Source organism: Schistocerca nitens, chromosome 2, assembly GCF_023898315.1.
Source record: "Schistocerca nitens isolate TAMUIC-IGC-003100 chromosome 2, iqSchNite1.1, whole genome shotgun sequence".
NCBI classification, from domain to species: domain Eukaryota; kingdom Metazoa; phylum Arthropoda; class Insecta; order Orthoptera; family Acrididae; genus Schistocerca; species Schistocerca nitens.
Window position 1 is genome coordinate 872677434 of NC_064615.1, and position 19445 is coordinate 872696878.

The window sequence follows — 19445 nt, forward strand, 5'->3', positions numbered from 1 at the left end:
GTCACGGTACTTAAGAGCCAGTACTGCTTCAAAAACATGAAACCAATTATTAGTTACTTCTGAACAATCCATAACAGAAAAAATACATTTTTAAATTATTTTACAGCACACAGCAGCTACCTGCAGCAAAGATTTTGCACATGACATGCCCCCCACACACTTTTTCTCCTTTTCATGGTGGTATTCCGATGCATACTAATAAAATAGGTTTTCTTGTCCTATTCAGCTCGAGTGCAACAATATAATCCCCATATCACTGCTTTCAGAAAAACTGTTTTTTTTTTAATTTTCACGGTATTTTATACTAAAGTTCTCTGTACAAAATAAAAGAACTTGAGAGTTTTACCAAGCTATATACTTTGGATATACCTTGTTGAATGGGTTGAACCAGCTGTCTGCAGTGTAGTAGCTCTTACTATTGGCGTGGCCACTGCAGAACGAGGTGCTGCAATGTTAGCCACAGCTGCAGCTCCTAAAAACAAAACAGTATTTTCTTTTACACTGATTCAGCATAGTCTACTTTCAGAATAATAATCTGAGATCAGTATTCAAGATTTTACTCCTACTGTGAAGAGACACTGAACAATGCCTGAACAGCCATCGACCCACGATTCTTCTTTAAATATATATGTACACTGTATTTGCAAGGATCACTAATTAAACAGACAATCTTAAACACTTCCCACGGAGATACCGACTCAGAAATACCTGAACAAGAAATAACTTATTACCTCGGGGGACATGATACGAAGCTGTTGTAGCATTTACAGCCACAGCAGACGCCACTGTCACATGGGGACGAGGACTCATCATGGAGGATGCACTTTGCGTGAGTGTGATAGTATTATTGGCCGAACATGTTGTCACCACGTTAGTCCGAGGTACACTCACTGAAATCAGTTTACAGAGAATCAGAGAAAGAATAAGGTATAGAACAAAGGAAGCATACACATAATGTTTTATTATTGTAACAAATTGTGAACAAACTCAAGATTTTTTGTTAATTTTGGTACATACTTAAATTAGCAAAAATTACAATCAATCACATTTTAGTGCAAATACAAAAATAAATTTTTCACCTTGTTTTAAGGTCCCCTGTGTCGCCTGACCAATTAGTGATGAATTTGCTGAATGTGCTATAGAGGTTCCAGAAGTCAGAACCCTCGTCTGGGCATGACCAACAGCTGAAGTAATAGTACGGAGCTGGCCAGTCGTCTGAGACTATAGAAAATTATAAGATTACACTTCTGAATTATAATGTGCTTCACAAAATACTACTTTTTTTATTTGATAATATTCAAGAGAAAATATTTTTAGTGGTAATGGCTTAAACAGATTGTACTCACAGTTGGGTTCGCCCTCACCGTTTCCATTGACTTCATCACTGGTTTTGAGAGCAAGTCCATTAAGAGAACTTAGTACTGTTATGATTTACATCCTGCATAGAGGAAGACAAGCCTATGTATAACACATACAAACACAAAAGTACTCTTACTATGCAATTATAATTAAGCTTTATAACAAGATCAGGTTACAACTAAAACGGCAGGAATGATTAATATGACACTATGATGTTAAGAGTGCACACTGTCATTAAAATCTCCCGTATTTCACCTAAACAAACTTTTTGAACTCATTAATTACTCTACATCAAATCTAGTCTGCGAAATTATCATTAGAGGATCAAATTTTAAGAAATTGAAACAGCTCCACAGTCATGAAGGATACAACAATATTTACTGGGAAACAAATGGTCAATACCCAACTTGTGAATGCAACAGATCAGATTCCACTTGGAGAAAGACTAAGGAAAGCAAAAGTGGCAAATGATGTTCTAACAGAAAAAATTCAAACTGTCACACTATTTTATTGACAAAATAGGCAGAGCTTCAGTCAGTTCAAGGAAGTTATAGAAATTACTCAGTAGGTCTCAAGAAAATTGGAAACAAATTACTATATATAAATCAATTATCTAAATTCCCATCAACACATGTAGCAGCGAGAACTTCCAATCTAACTTTCGAGCATGTTACAGTGTGTTACAATGCAACAAAACATTTCTATTAGAACTTTCATACACCACTTGGTTACAATATTTAGCCAGTTGGCTCTTAGAGAGACATACGCATTCCTGAAATAGGAATTTGACAGGAAACAGTACATGAAAATCATCACAACTACTTAGGACAGAGAGTAAGGGGGGGGGGGGGGGGGGGGGGGTACAAAAAAAATAATAATAATAATAATATAAAAGCTAACTGGCAGACTAAGAACCTGAAAAGCAAAAGACATCCATTCTTCCTGACATAAATAAAACTCCAGCCAAATGGAACTAACAGAGAATACAGAAAAGATACAAAGGGCAGCATGAATGGTCACAAGCAACACTTCCTCGCAGGAAAGCATTACACAAATGCTGTAAACCTCAACTGGCAGATGACTGAAAATAAGGTGTCAACTCTCCTCAAAGGCTACCTACAAAATTTCAAGAACCAACTTTAAATGGGGCACTTGGGAATATACTAGCCCCTTCTAAATTGCTCCCAAAGGGGCAGTGAAGACAAGATTAGTGTAATTCCACCAATTAAGCAATCATTCTTTCTGCACTCCATGCTCAAATGGAAAGTGAAGGAACCTAATGTGTGGTTTAACAGTAAGTACCCTCTGATATACAATTCAAGGTGGTTTGCAGAGTATGACTGTAGTTATATGGAAGTAAAAGTACATTACATGGTTTGTGGATGACAGAGGTAAGGACATGAACTAATTTTATATGTACTTAATAAGAACAACCTGTGACTTCTACACATTCAGAAACAAATTCCTTTGAAAGAAATTTGAAGTGAACGATTAAAAATACAAGAGTTCAGAGATCAAAATCAGCAATGCAATACACTAGGGAAAAAAAGAAGAGAAAAAGACTTTGTTGATCAGACAAGTCCAGAAAATGCCATAACAGAGTTAGCAGTGCAAACCAGTGGGAAACAGATAAACTATTAATTCACAGAAAGAACAGAAATCAGAAAATTAAAAACTGTATAATGCATTAAAAAATCCATTTTCAAATGGATGCTCATTTAATGTAAGTTTCAAGTTACAAATAAACTTTGAGGATTATGTGAATATGAAAGTACTTATCATATATAAAAAAAATTGTGATTAACATACTTTTTTGAATTATCAATTAACAACTTACACCAAAAAATATTTTCGTGTAAAAATGGGAGGATGGGGAAGAGAGGGGGGGGGGGGGGGGGGGAGCGAGCAAGGACTTACTGTTTTAAACATGAAGCACATACTGAGAATAAATGAAAAAATGATTTCTCTAGATTTTTAAAATGAAAATCCTTTCTTTTTGTTCAGAATGTACATTTCACACAATCCATTCCCCATAACATCCCTTTTTATTTTGACTTAACAACATTTAGTTTTTTGTGCAAAATACTAAAAAACTGATGTTACAGCAAACCCAAGTTTCACAGTGAAATACGATTTCAACCATTATGAACGAAATTTCATTACTCTGTTGCACTGGTGTGGTGGTATTGCCACCAAGGAACATAACCTGGAGGAAACTTAGGCATAGCATTTATTGTAAACATTAATATAAAAAAAAAAAAAAGATTTAACAGAGACTGAATAAATCTCGGTAGCAACAACATCAGTTTTAAAAGTAAAGGGGAGACAAATCAGATCTATGTTCAAGCTGTTCACATTCTAATAGTGGCACAGAAGGCCTCTGTTAAAAATTACAATAACTGATATATGAAAGTAACTCCCACTAACTGATGACAATCATCACTTAATGTAATATCAGGATAAAATATAAATAACAATTCTTCAGTGGACAAACTTTGGGTATGATACCATTTTAATGCAATTTACCAAAAATGAACATGTTTGTTCTTAACAAACACAGACTTTCAAAAACACATTAAAAAATGCGGGATTTTAAGAGCTGAATGGAACTAAAACATATACTGACTACATTTTACCACACAATAAATAAATTATGCTGAATTCGACAGTAGAAATCCACTTTGTTATACTTTTTGGTATCAAGTATGTTGATAAAAGCCTTGAGTATTTGTTTATTTAGGACATTTTTGAAATGTTCAACTCAAGTCAGCAGTAAGAGCACTGCGTACAGCACGTTAAGTGCACAGCTTGGAGAATCCTTTTTAAAGATCTTTTAATTCTGACACAAATTTCCCAATACATTTACTCCTTAATGGTTTTTGTTATGGTCAATAAGAATTTGTTTCAGCTGAATCACCATCAGCAGCAGCAGGAGCACAACAATTTACAACCACTGGTTAGGTACAATGTTGACATCAGCTGCTTCATTTCCCCTATCTCCTACCACTGCTCAGCTACCACAGTGTTCCAGTACTCCAAATACTCTCCTCCACTCTTTTCAACCATCTGTCCCTTGGTCTTTTGCCTTGGAGCAGCAAGTCATGCATCTTCCTTCATATTCTATCACATGATTCTCTTCTGCCCTTCCCACATTAGCCTTGTTGATCCTACCCACTCTTTCAAGGTTACATCCCTTACTATCTCCTTGATTTCTTCATTTATTATTCTTTCAAACATTGTTGAAGCTACTATGCTTGTATGAAATTTCATTTCACATTCTTGTTTCTTGCTTAAAGCCTTTTCTTAGTTGTCCAGTTTCCAGCATCATAGGTCTGGACAAGCCCATTGTAGGACTTTTATACTATTCACTTGGTCCTCTGTGGAACACCTTGGTTCTACAACCATCTCCTGACAACCCCCTCCCCCCCCCCCCCCTACTATCACTACTGCTCGCTACTATTCTTCGATGACTTACTTATTATTTATTCTTCCACTTTTTTCCAATACACATCCAAAATAACTGAAGTTACTGAGTTCGGCCATTTTCTTTCTGTCACAAATACCGGGACAGTCTTCATCATCTGGTCACAAGCATGAACTCATTTTTCCTCATACTAATCCCCACATAATATAGTCCTACCGTCTCTGCCCAAGCCTTTAATTATGGCTGAAATTAATCTTTCTATTCCCCCAGATTGGTTGGTTTGGGACAAAGGAACCCAACAACAGGGTCATCATTCCCTATTCCCCAGATCATCAGGTTGTCATCAAAGATCATTAACTTATTTTGATCTGCAACACTTTGTCAGCTTGTGGGTAATGTTATCCATGACAACTGTGAAAACTAAGGGTTAAAATTCATTTTGTTTTATATTACTTCTATGGTTTATCCAATCTGCTGCCTCATCTCCTGCTTCAATATAATATGGTACATTTCTTCCAGCGTGTTGGCCTTTGTTTTCCAGGACTTATCAAAGTTTGCTATGGTGCACACTGCCATATGCAATCTCAGCATCCAGGAAGGTCATCTGCAAATAATCTCCATGTTTCTCCTGCAGCTTCTTTACAGAAAATATAACGCCAATTGTTTCTGCTGACATCTGATCTACATCCAGTACCTTTCTTTCTTTGATACTGCCCACTGCTGTTCCATTCCGCCCATGTCAGTTCCTTTTCAGTTTCTTTTCTTTGGTTGTTATGCATCTATTCATTACACCTCTTTTCCTCAGCTATCAGCTATCCCATTTCGATGTAAAAAGTCTTTACACATCACTTTCAATTTCTTATCATCATTTATTCTCTTCCACTGACATCCAGTACAGTAGGGTTTTCACTCACACCTTTCCTCTTTCCCTTCAACAAGCTATACAGTACTTTTTTTCGTTCCTTTTTCTCTTTTCCTCCATAACTTCTTCCCTCCCTCCACCCCCCGCCCCATTTCCTTCACTCTTCTGCTAATCTCATCCTTTGCTGACTCAAGGTATCTGCTTTCATATTTAAATGTTGCTAGTTCTTTAACCTCTGATACTGTAGCTTCAACAATAGTTGTCTTTAACTTCCATTACTCTTCCACTGTTATGGATGCACCAATAGGTATCTAATTCCCTATAATTTTTGCTACTTTTCTCAATTTTTTTCCTCTTTCTGTTTCCAGTTGCTTTGTTTTTCTCTCCTCTCTTTGTGTGCTCCTTCATTCTCCCCTGGCTCTAAGAATCATTACTAGCAGTGAGTGGTCACTTAAGATTCTGAGTTCTCATCTTTAAATCAGTGAGTCATTATTTGGTTCCCTGTTAAAGACAGTAGAATGCACAACAGATTTCCTTTCCTAATTACAGTCATCCCATGTTGCCTTACTTCTTTCTTCTTTGTTGTGCAAAAAATTTTCAGTCAATCCATTTCTCTCATTTCCACTACCCTAGCCTTTTCATAATCTCTTCATATCCGCTTCTTGCTGTACCAATGTGGACCATATAGCTGTGACTGCAGTTCCAATTCAAATTCCTCTTTTTTCTACAGTTGGCGGCAATCTACTTGTTGAGCTGCAGTATCTCAAAACTCCTTTCCACTGATACTTTAACCTTCATCCTCCTGTCATTTATTTCTTTCCTTATCTCATATGTCCATTTCACAAGACTACCCTCACTTTTCTCGGAAAATCCATTATAATCAGAAGCCACTCATCAGCTCTTATTTTCTTTGTTGCCTCCACTTCATCTCTCCCCATCTAACAAAGCAATAAATTGGGAATTCAAAAGAAAATTAAAAACCTACTTCACTACCCACTCTTCCCACAAATTATCTGAATATCTAGATTCAAAAACTGAAAATTTCTATTACCTATGTGGAACTTAGGTGTACAGTTGCATGTTAAATAGGCTACTGTAAAAAAGCCTCAATACTTACAAACGTTGGTAAATGCTGTACCTGAAAAATTGCCTTGTAACCAACACATCATCTGCCGTTAAAGATAACTGAGGAGGCAGTAGGTTTTCTCAGTGTAGCAGCTTTCATTAATTTACTTAGTGAACATTAAAGCGGCATAACCATGGACAGCACCAAGCAGTTTAGAGATGGATTATATGAATAAAAATGCAATCCTTCACTTGCTCGAAATCTTAACTCTCCTAAAATTATTCAACAACTGCTTTGAACTTTTGTTAACATTGCATTCGAACATCTGCGTGTTTTTATACACGTACTGGAGTGTCATCTGTTGAATTTAACAGCAACCTGAGGAATACTAAACATTGCATGCCAAACAGTGTGCTTCTTGACAGAGCCGCAGTTTCATTTTCTTTCCCACAGTCAATTTTAACTACAGCAGCTGGGAACTGGAAATAATAAGCCAAGTTGTTTCTCTGGTATACATTCTTTCTCGTTACAAATAGTTTTAAACGAATACTGTACACACAACTAAGTGGTGTTTCTTCCTCAGTCAGTTTCCATAGAAAACGTAGGGAAGTTATATTTATGGCTTATCAGATTACACTACTACATCCTATACTTTGTAATCCTACCTGTTCACAGATTAAAACTATGCGATATACTGTAATTCGAGCTACTATCCTCAAAGATCCAGCTGCAGGAGATGTCTCTTATCCCAGCTGATTTACCCATTTACTTTAAGTGATTTCAATTACCAATCAATACTTTTTGCCAGTAACAATAAACAAGGCTCAAGGTCAGACACAGAGGGAAGAAGAGAAGATGGACAGAGAGGAGGGGGGAAGAGGAGGAGATGGACAGCAAGTGTGAGCAGCAGCAGCTGCTGCAGGAGGAGGAGGAGGAGGAGGAGGAGGAGGAGGAGATTACGAAATGTACCCAATTACGATACACATTTAGCAATTGGGAAACACTGATAGGTTCATTAGTTGTAAACAAAAGTACAGATCAAGATTCTTTACTTTGTTTTTTCCACCGAGCGAGGTGGCGCAGTGGTTAGCACACTGGACTCGCGTTCGGGAGGACGACGGTTCTATCCCGTCTCCAGCCATCCTGATTTAGGTTTTCCGTGATTTCCCTAAATCGTTGCAGGCAAATGCCGGGATGGTTCCTTTGAAAGGGCACGGCCGATTTCCTTCCCAATCCTTCCCTAACCCGAGCTTGCGCTCCGTCTCTAATGACCTCATTGTCGACGGGACGTTAATCACTAACCACCACCACTTTGTTTTCCTTTATTATGACATACTTATACTCATTCCACATCCCCAGAGGTTGCCTTTCTTGATGGGAATATGGAACACAATGAATGAATGAATGCATGTTCACAACATGCACAGGGCACAATATGTAAAACACTAGACAGATTCAGACTCAACAGACAGTAGGTCAGAAATACATCTTATAAAAAATAGATAGGTATGAAGCAATACATAAAGCAACTATGTTAATCTCTTAAAAAATGAAGGTTTTTCCAGTAAAAAATGAAGAGGCATTTAGCTGACAAAGTAAATCTGCAAACAGTTCTGCATGTGCAAAGAAAGCAAACCAAAAGTAAATATCAAATGGAAGACACCATTTATTAAAGGGAGGCTTAGGGTTCAGGGGAACCATACTAGAAACACAAAAGAATATATCAAATCAAAACTAATTGTAAACCAAGAACATCTGCAAGGAAACAATGAGAATTTGTTGAGAGAAACAAAAAAGTTTCAGTATGGAGTGGAAAAAAGCTTGTTCAGTAGATATTACATCATTCAAGATGGTAAGGCAATTAACAACATTTCTTTGAACCAGAAAAATTGGCAGTCAATTATGGAAATAACAACATTCCAGAAGTAACATCAGATGACCTATATAAAGCTACTTGAGGAAAGAAAAATGACAATAAGACTGAAGATGGAGATGTAACACAAATAGTTTAAGCTGGAGGAAAATAATAGAAAAACAACTTACACAACCCATCAAATTCTAACACATGTAAAACATGCACTGTAACAAAAATTACAGTTACCCTCCTGACATATTCACTGGCGTGCTATTGACAACCTGCCACCTCCAAAACTAATCTAGACTTTGAAGCAATCTACAGATCAGTCTGTCACACCATAACCTTCATTCTACAAATATAAATCCAAAATACTGTACGAATTCTGTTCCCCGTATCTTATGAAAAGATAGGCTCATCATTATGGCGTGGGTCAAAGCCAATGTCTGATATAGGTAAGTTAACTGACTCAAAAGTTTTTACAGAAAGTCTGCCAAGAAAGACAGTCCCCAAAACTGGAAAAGTGCTGGAATTATTCTACTTCACAAGAATGGGGACAGAAGAGTTAAAAAAAAAAATCATAGCCAAATCAGTGACCTTTCTGAAATTTACAAATAAAGAAACAAGTTACCATTATAAGCAAACAAAATTACAGAATTGAGCACTGTGTATGAGAAACTATTTGTCTGGGGCTTACTGAATATGGAAACTTCTGACTCGGTTTCATCGAGATCTACACAGCCTTGAAAACATCGCACTGATTCAATGCATGTCAGTATACTGAAGGAGACATATAAATAAATGATACAGCTAACATTAGACTTGATCAGGATATTGGGAAATTCAAAACCTAAATACTAGTAAGGCAAGGAATTATGGAACTTACACATCACAAGTATTCTCAGAAAACTTGTAGGAAGTTTCCAGATCCATAAACTGGGGAAAAGACGAAGGCTACGTATTGGAACAACGTGTCTTAAACACACTCATTTTGCAGAATGAGGTTCTAATGCAAAAGGGAATAATCTGAGGGGGAGGGAGGGAGGGAGGGAGGGGTGAGGGAGAGGGGGGAGGTAGAGGGGGAGAGAGAGAGAGAGAGAGAGAGAGAGAGAGAGAGAGAGAGAGAGAGAGTGTTTGTAAACAGGAATGAAAACCGATTCCAAAAATGACAACAAATAACCAAAACACTGAAAACAGTACAAATTAACAATTAATTCACAAAAACAGGTTCATTTATTTTTGTATTTCATACATTGAGTGCAACTGGATGTATAGAAAGAGAAATAAACAGAAAGGTAAACACAAATGAGTGCCTTTAACAAATCAGATAGAGCTTTCAAAACTAAGCTTCAGGTGTTTCTAAAAAGGTCCAGAGATAGGGGTCTGGTTCATAAAAGTGAGACATTTATTTTTAATGTAAAAACCATTCAAAAACTAAGGGTAGTTTAGGAGCAACAGTGATATCTAGAGTAGGAATTATGGAAATAAATGAACCAGGGAATAGAATGGAGGACGTAATAACGGCCACACTGAAAATGAAATTGAGATACATGGGGCATGTAACCTGGGTTCAGAGATTAGATACACAAAGACAATTCTTTGCCTGATTCTTTCATATGGGAAGACAACAATAAATGTGTAGATGACATTAGCAGACACACAGGAAAAACATAGTTGAATACAGCTGTTGAACATAACGCCTCGTGAAAGTTTTAGAAGCTTTTTATCCTGCAACGGATGTCAAATGAATGAGAATGAAAACAAAGTGGTAGTGATTAACACAAAGGCCTACACTATTCATATAGTATGTATAAAGGAAGGAGTTTTGAACAGAAGAAACATGGCAGGAAATAAAACAACTAGGGCTAGTCATATCCATAATGAGCGGAAAGAGGTTGAGCATAAAGAGAATTGTTTCAGAGTGAGGATTTGGGTAAAGTCATGAAAGTTATGCACAATAGGGAAGATAATTGGTGCCTCTAGTATCCCACTGCATACTTTATAGGCTGCATACACAAAAAAAAATAGTCATACCATTTTGTCAAAAACTGATATATCAGAATTGTTGCTGTGTGCAAAATACAGGTAAATTTCTTGCAAAGAAGAAAACAGCAAGAAGCCAGTGTTGATAATGCTATTTATTTCCACAAATATCAACATTGCAGGTCTGGGACCAAGAGGTTCATCTTCAGATGGTTGTTCACTTCTATACAAACATTTGTTGAAGTTTACACGTGTTTTTGGATCTCTACTACCCCTCATGTTGAAAAATTCTTAGGATACGGGTGCACTACGGGGGGGGAGGGGGGGGGGACCAACTATGTTAGAGACGGCCTATTTAAACGTAACCATCCCTAATAACAATCGAACATAATGTAAACAAATCTTTCATGTCCTTCTATTTGACTTACATTGAAAATTCATACAAAAACAGGGGGCCTGAATATTTTGCTACATTTCCTACATAAATTTCTCATAAAATCTGTGTACAATATTATTTGCATCCTATATAAATTATTTCTTGTTTCCCGCGTTTTCCGTTTAACCCTTTGTTGTATATAAGATGGAAATAATGTTCCAACAGTAAGCGAAAATACAACACTTTGACTGTGTCCACAGAGAACTCTGAAACTCTTAAAATGTGCAGACTACAGCTCAACTGGTTTGTGATTACTGCATGTGCATTTCTAAACCCCATTACTAATTGAACCGGTGATTTACTGTTTATTTTCGCAATTTTACTACGTTTCAATGAAAATTATATTTCTTTCAAGAGCAGTTTGACACTTCAGTCTGCACACTTGTGGCTGAAATGTCACTTTACGGTGTTTGACATGCAATCATGATCTCAACGGGTCTGGTATGGGTCTTTTTAACCTCGTACATCGGGTGGGGGGGGGAGGGGGGAGACACTTAAAACGCAAAGCGCTTTGCTTGGAATATTAATCTTTTATCAATCCACTCGAGTATAAGTCCAAGACTAAATTTATATCCAGTATCAATGAAATCTGCAATTTCTTGATTTGACAGAAGCAGAGATATGGGAAAACATTTACATTTTACTGAATTACTCTATACCAGAAATTTATTGAGATCGGAAAGGATATTTTTGTTTTTCACTTTCACGGTATTCTACGCGTAATCGTAACTAAGAACAGTTGTTATAGTTATAGATATGATCGTTTATAAATTTATTTTTTCCACAAAAAATATTTTCTCACTCCAACATTACGCGAAAAAAGTAGTCCCTCCCTGCACACATGACAAAATGCGGTTGACGGCTTAAGTGCACAAAGCGTAACAGCTTCGGGTTTTTTTCCAAATTTTGTTGTTTTAGAGACACAAATATGTCTGATAGGTTATTTTCTCCTGTCTAACAATCACCGGCAATAAACCTATGTCGTTGGCCAGTAAACATGCATCATGGTGAACAGCAATTATTCGAACGGTGACGGGAATTGGGGGAGCGGTATTAAATTACGTCGTATCTTACTGGCTACACCAGGTTGGGTTTAGTTAAGCAGAGCGGTTATTGAACTTAATAGCAAATCACGGTGAACTGGCGCTGGTAACCAGCTTTTTGGTAAACAGTACTAACGTTAGAGATACTAGTGCTACGTAATTTTTATCGGCGAAGGAACAACGTTCCAGGTCATGTTGCACCTTTAAGTCGACGAAACAGTGCGTAGCAAGTGATTCACAAGAACTTCTCATAGGTGTAATTAGTAACATTGTTCAATCATCATCAGTAGTGAATTCTACTTATTTGGCTTCTAGACAGAGTATTGTAACTATTTTCCCGCTTTTAGAGGATTTCTCCGAACATCTCAGTGAAGCAGAGGAGAACGGCAAGATGGCTGACAGTACGTAACCAACTGTGACCGCGAAAAAATTTTACATTTTAACGTTAACAATTAAACACCGAAATTAATTCAAATGCGATGTTTGGTTTTTTTAACTGCTGAACTCTTTAAGTGCATTAATAGCAACCTACGAGGACAGCATTTCAACTATAAAGTCGTTCTACATGCCACGTACGTATAGGTTAATGGCGGAGCCGTCGCAATTCTCTACAGATATCTGTTACAATTATTGCCCCAACAAATTAGGACTAGTATCACGGCGAATGCTCTCATGTGGTGCTATTGCAATTCTTCTCTGCGCTCTCCATCTCTCCCTGCTTCATTGTGGGAGAAGCGTGTGCTAAATAGTCTAATCTGCCGCCCCCCCCCCCCCAAACCGAAGAACTTAACACTTCGGTAGGTTAAGTTAATGCACAAATCGATAAATGGTAATCTTTAAGTTGGCAGCGCAATTTCAAGTATAATATTAAAGTTATGTCTGTAACTTATAATGACGATCCTTAAAGCGTTTAATGTAAAACACGAAAATCAAATTTTAAGTATGTCACAATCATTTTCCATTTCGAGTGCAGGGAGTGGTGGCCTCTTAGTATTCCCTATGTAATACAGGATATAGAGAGTTCGTGATTTCAATAATGCCTAACATTAGAACTCAGAATGTATGGAGCAATTCTTAATGGCTTTTGCTCATGTACCAATATAGTTTACTTAAAAAAAGAAAAAGCAGCCATAATTAATTCAATGTCAATACAATGTATGAATCATTTTAACAATCTTCGTGCAGTTAGGATCTTCGAAGGAGCTGCTTTCGATAAATAAATTATTAACCTTTCTGTCCCAACCCCACCCCACTTTCACTCTTTAGAAGCTACAATCTGAGTTTAAATTTAAAGGTCTAATGACAAACAGTGATTTCTCTCTCTTATTCATAAATATGGCACAACGTGCTCCATTATATAAACTAAAATAGGCCCTATCAACTGAGAAATACAGAAAAAAATATTATTATAATTTCATACATTATAGTTTAAGTAAACTTTCAAATACTTCTTTCACTTTCATCTTCCTTAATCCATGACTCTTACAAGTTACCTATCTCAGCATTGGGTTGACAACATTAAGAACAATTCAAGTTAGGCTGTATGTTTTGTGCAGGGAAAAAATTTACATAAGAAAATCGTTTGTTTCACTGTGTGTATCGCTTGCAGAAATGTAGAACATAAATGCCCACAAAGCATTGTTTTTTAATAGACAGTATTAGGATTAGCAGCAAGGTTCATAGAATGTTCGGAAAACATTTTTCACAATGTAATCACAGTATAATCTACGTCCATGACTAAAAGCATGTTTTCTATTGTTGTTATAATATGAAGTGTGATCCAAAATGATCTCTTGGGGCAAACTGTATGAAAATGTAACTAAGGTATGAAGAATATCAGTTAAAATTCCTGTGATGATAGGCATTGTAAACCAGATTTGAACAGAAGGTTGCACAGGTGTAATCAGGAACCAGGCTTTTTCTCCCTATCCACAAAGTAATAAAACAAACATTCAACTTTTCTTGAACCTAATATGATAAATTTTACTGCCAGAAATCAGGATATTCCTTTATCCTTGTCATAATAGCAAAACTATTCTGATGTACAATATTTTGCAAACTTCACATATCAAATCAGTTGAAAACAGCTTAATTATTACCCCTCTTCCCCTATTTATGCAACTAAAACACTGACTGGAATTTATTTCCATGGTATCCCACTTCATAAGCATACAGCAGATAATTAAGTCAAAATTGGGGATGTTAAAGACTTACTATTTTTGGACAATGTTTTCAACACTGACATCAATCATTAACAAGCAACAGCTATTTATAACTCAACATCGGCAATCGGCCTGAATACCCTTCAAAATTGTTTAACTTTTATAGTGGTAAATTTCTGAGCAGTTTCTGATATAGCCCCTCTATGGAACGTGTTCGCACTTTTCGTCACAGTAGCATAAATTCCCGCTAAATATTTCCAACAACATAGGTACGCTATGCAAAATACTTTGCAAATGTGAGACTGCTCGAAATGACTACTTACATTACTTTAATCTGTGCCTGGTTATTTTCTCTTGGCTGTCAAGATGATCGGCTGGATTGCAATTTGCTACTGCGCTCCCATCCATGCCGTGGCACAATGCTGTTGACAATGAATCACAATAACTTCTCGAATTACAAGCTTCATCTTAGGCACAAACTTATGAAGTGACCACTTTAGAGGCAAGCCACTTTGTTCCCTGCAGTAGGTATTAGAACATCTACAGTATTTTCTCACTCTCTAAGAAGCTGTAAGCTTAGAACAATCAGACAATTCATGTGCAACAAAAGCCAGATACGGAAATGTACTTTAAGTAAATTTTCTGTAACGAACGCGAGCGGATATTGGGCGTAACTATTTTGTCGTTTTTACTTGTACCTCGTTTTACACACCTAAATATCTTATATCTAAATAAGACGCAGTCTATACTATCAAGCAATCAAACATAATTGGTTTATTTGCCAGTGGAAAATAGCTAAATCTGGCACTTCAGTTGCGGGACATATACGCGATACGTGTGAAAATTCTCGCAACTTAATTCCGTCTGTCGGACTTGCAGATTTAAAAATAAAAAACGTTTACTCATCGGAAAAAACATTATTTTCGCAAACAGATTTTCTGTCTCTTTAAATGAGGCCATTTACAGAAACTTTCTTTACCATGACGGCGATAGCAAATGCTGTTGCATCTTGCAGTAATACATATGATGACTTCAATAATACCGAGGAAACATATGTTTTGGCACGTAATGTTAACAGCTGAAGCTTCATCTGGCAGAATGTATACCCACAAATGATAGCGAGACGTTACTTTATCGAAAGGAGTGACAAAATCAGCTTACTTCTTGTAGAAACAACAATTTTAAGCCTGTAGCATAATACTTACGTTTACCACTGAATAATTTCAAAACAGCACAAATTCACGATTAAAACAGCGGTACGATACACATTCAATAACCCACCATCAGCTCATACAAACATTTTAATCTACGCCAGAGTAAACATAACAAAAACACTCCACCACGAACACTTCTGCCCACTACGACGTTGATGTGCAGCGCTCGAACGGTGGATGCAGGAACTAAGCGTGAAACTTTTTACCCTATATTTCACGTTTATATTCAGTTGTAATGTGGAAAGGGTGTGTCAGTTTTTTGTGATTTGAAACTATTGCTTATCTCAAACAATACAATGGACGACTTATAGTGAAAAATTGTATACAAATCATCCAGTGTCGCAGAGCATCTCTGTTTTGCCATAGCAGAGACTTGGCAGCAACGTGAATCGGAATAATTTCCGTCGATAGGGGCAACAGCGCCAACATAACTATTTAAATCTAACCCGTGATTGGGCAAGTAGCGTAGCTATCCCTTCCATGATGGTACGGTGTATTTCTCAAAGACTTTTCGTTTCGATGTTAGTGGTTGTGTCACGAGCATTTAGAATGAATGGTTAGTTAATTGCTAGAAATATTGACGTAGATACGAAGCTACACATTTTACCACTAAGTCCTACATTAGTGTCGTAAAACATAACCTGTCAACAGGCGCATCCAAGGTTTTCATTTGTGTTTCTATTTTGTAAATGTGTGAGAACACCTTGTCTAATGTGAGAATTAATAACAGTATATTGTTTAATGTGCGAAGATTGTAGTTAAAAGGTATGAATGAAGTAGATTTTTTTTCCCTCGAGACTTGCCAACATACGTAACGAATCGTTGACTGCGTTCACATCGCCCACGAAATTTTTTAACTGTGTAAGAGAGAAAAAAAAAGTATTGTTATTCATTTTCATAACGTGATCGTTTTGTTATTTGAAGCGCTGTTGCAGACAACGTAAGAGCCTATCTGGTACCCTCATTGTCCTTACTATTGTATAGTGAAGACAAACGCGCAGAAGGAAACCTGAAACTGTAATATTTCGCGTCAGGTCTTTATAGTTTGCACATAATTCCTGCTCACAGTATTGCAGCATTTTAGTTTAATAAATATTTTCTGTCAAAATGAATTCTGATTTGCCCCTTTAAGATCTAGAGGAATGCCCTGCACGCCTGGTTTCGCCTGAGTAACAACAATTATTTGTAAGGAAATTAAATGGTTTACTTTTTTTTTCATATACTGTCATACTTGTTTGCTGTAGATATGAGTTATATTTACTTGCTTAGTCTGCAACATCTTCAAAGTTTTATAAAGTACAGTTATGCGGAACAGGAAAATTAAATTAACACTAGAAAGAACTACGAATATTTGCCGTATTAAATCTGTAACATCAATTATTAAATTGCACCATCCCTTCAAACTCAACTGAAATTTGTGGAAAGTGTTACCATAAAGAATTCACCCTCATATTTTTGTAAAGGTGTAACAGAAAGCTACATAAACGTTTGGGACACATACATTCAGTTGTTTGAAATACGCTAAGCGCATAACGGAAGGGAACACTACTCCGGCTTTTAGTGGAAGACGTTGAATTACGAACAACCAATCTACGTTTATATTACTAAAGGCGGGACGGGGGAAGGAGACGCTGAGAACATTTTCTGTAACAATATCAGAAACAGAGCGAAGTAACGCAAATCTGCTAACGATTCTGAATACTTTGTTACAGTTATATCAGGAACGGAATGAGGTTTAGCGTCGTTCTATCCGTAGAGAACAAGACGATGACATTAGTTACCCCAAAAATGTGACAACGTTGTGCTTTAACTTCGTCACTGTGAACCCCATACGATAGAACTTAAAGAAAGATAGAAAAACTGGTTCAAATAGTGAACCTTATCTTATGTGTATAGAAGTTATTTCATATGTCGCTTACGTGCTGATAGTCTCGCGCTCTACTCGACTCTTGCTCCTTTCTGTTCAGCACTCATCCGAGAATCGTTCATGGTAATTAATAAACTGCTCTTTCTGATTGCCAGGTCATCATTGATAAAGTTGGTACGTAAAATGTAAGGGAAACGTCGCAAAACGTCCAATACTTTTGGCTCTATGCAACAAAAATTAACATTGATTCAGTACTTTTGTTTAAACTTCATGCTCATGAAATGAACAGTTAGTGCGTTATTTATTGTAAAAAGGGGGAGCCAAAAGCTGTTCAGCGTACAAGTTGTGTTGTACAGGCATGAAATAACACTTCCAGTTCCAGAAAGATACGATCCCGAAATCTCTTGCTATCCATTCCAGTTCCTTAAAATCGTTGATGTACTGGATTCATCAATAAGACACTATATCACTCCTTCCGCATGTTATCATATTTGCTTATGCTCTTTTCAGAACAGGACAAATATGGTATATACAAACATTTGTGTTACTTTCGGGGAAGCGACGCGATTCATCCCCCCCCCCGGAATATCAGTGAAAATGGCACAAGCCGATGAAATTCACGTTTTTGTATGATCGATGTTATAACCCAAAGCAGTCATCCGTATCCTTCGGGAGGACTGGCAGATATTTCACATGTGATCAAGAAACGTGATAGTTTAAGCCAGCCGGATGGCCGTGCGGTTCTAGGCGCCACGGTCTGGAACCGAGCGACCGCTACGGTTGCAGATTCGAATCCTGCCTCGGGCATGGATGTGTGTGATGTCCTTAGGTTAGTTAGGTTTAATTAGTTCTAAGTTCTAGGCGACTGATGACCTCAGAAGTTTGGTCGCGTAGTGCTCAGAGCCATTTGAACCATTTTGAACCAAGTTTACTTAGTTACTAGAAAACAGTAAATGTAGATTATCGAATAATATTGTGAATATAGCAATCATCGACGGAGGCGTTCCTATAACGACGGTACGAACGTAGTTTAAATGGCAGTATCTCATAGCAACAGGCCTGCTACAAAGCGTTCATAAGTTTAAAGTAGGTCGTTTATCTTGGAGAGGTGTTGTCAAAGACAGTTTAATAAGAATCAGGGCAGTCATGACATTGACTTTGAACAAAAACAACTTACATTTTCATTGAAAAGTTTACAGAAATCACGAGGTAGTTACATAAAGTTGGTAGCATGGAATTCTAAACACGGTCTCCCATTTGTGAATCCATTATGCTACTACTATACAGGCTCGTTTAAGAATACATTCTTCCTGATAAAGAATATACTCAATCTGTTTTATTTTTTCATTTATTCGAACTACTTGTTTGCATCAGAATCCAAATACATTTCGCTAAGGCTTCATTAGGTACCTCTTGGTTAGTAAACAGAACACTTTGACTGATGATAATTCGCTCCCCCACAAACGAAACATCATCATCATCAATTATTCGTGTCATTGTGACTCCAGTTCACATAATTTTTTTCTGGGCATGGTACCGCGTCATGATATAAAAAGTTATTCTGGAGAAACAAACGTTTAGGCCACGGTTTCTCCAGTATAGTCTTTTTGCATTATGGCGCGGTACCACACTCCGAAAACTTTTATGTCAAATGACTTGCCGCAGAAGCCTACGAAGTTGTATGATACAGTTGTAGAGGCGCCCTGTTGTGTGAGTGAAGCTGTCTTCGCCCAGAAGATTAGGTTGAACACCGAAACGTTCCTTATGTCCAATAGGAGATTATATGTCCCCTGTTTTCGTACGATCTGTGTATCAGCTCATGTGGCCAGATAAAGAAATGGCTCAGAAGTGTAATGTTGAATCCTACGTGTCCACGTTTTTCGAATACACAAAGCATTGCTTGAAGTACCAAGGAAGAAAGCAAATCACTGGACTTCTAAAGCGACTGAATAACCGCAAATAAGATTTCGTAAATCTATCATTCCGTGTACCCCATATTGGACACAAGTACTGTCCATCTATAAGCAATCATTCACTCTCAATAAAATCAAAGCACCATATATAGTAGTTCCATGGTGGTAGTTTAATGTAAGGTATCACAGTGACAATTCCTGCTCAGTCGCAGATGCCGCTTGCAACTCCTGATTCTATAACCAGTTTCAACTTCTTACGAT

The 19445-nt window shown here is 37.2% G+C and overlaps 1 protein-coding gene and 1 long non-coding RNA gene across 6 annotated transcripts in view; one reads left to right on the plus strand and one right to left on the minus strand.

Moving 5' to 3' along the window:
* Positions 1-15525, minus strand: part of LOC126237156 (mucin-5AC) — a 102664-nt gene extending 87139 nt beyond the window's left edge. For 2 of the 4 annotated variants that reach the window (XM_049947004.1, XM_049947001.1), the window contains exons 1-6: positions 15396-15525; positions 14514-14612; positions 1347-1438; positions 1080-1221; positions 732-890; positions 370-472 (exon numbers count right to left, since the gene is read on the minus strand). In XM_049947004.1, the coding sequence (XP_049802961.1) occupies positions 370-472; positions 732-890; positions 1080-1221; positions 1347-1406 (464 nt within the window). In that variant the 5' untranslated portion in view covers positions 1407-1438; positions 14514-14612; positions 15396-15525. Of the gene's footprint in view, positions 1-369; positions 473-731; positions 891-1079; positions 1222-1346; positions 1459-14513; positions 14613-15395 lie in introns of all 4 variants that reach the window. The other 2 variants (XM_049947002.1, XM_049947003.1) reach the window with 2 other exon arrangements.
* The window catches only part of LOC126237157 (uncharacterized), an 86508-nt gene continuing 79150 nt past the window's right edge, over positions 12088-19445 (plus strand). Inside the window, exon 1 of one of the 2 annotated variants that reach the window (XR_007545042.1) lies at positions 12088-12600. This is a non-coding gene — a long non-coding RNA (uncharacterized LOC126237157). The remainder of the gene's footprint in view (positions 12601-19445) is intronic. The other variant, XR_007545041.1, reaches the window with a different exon arrangement.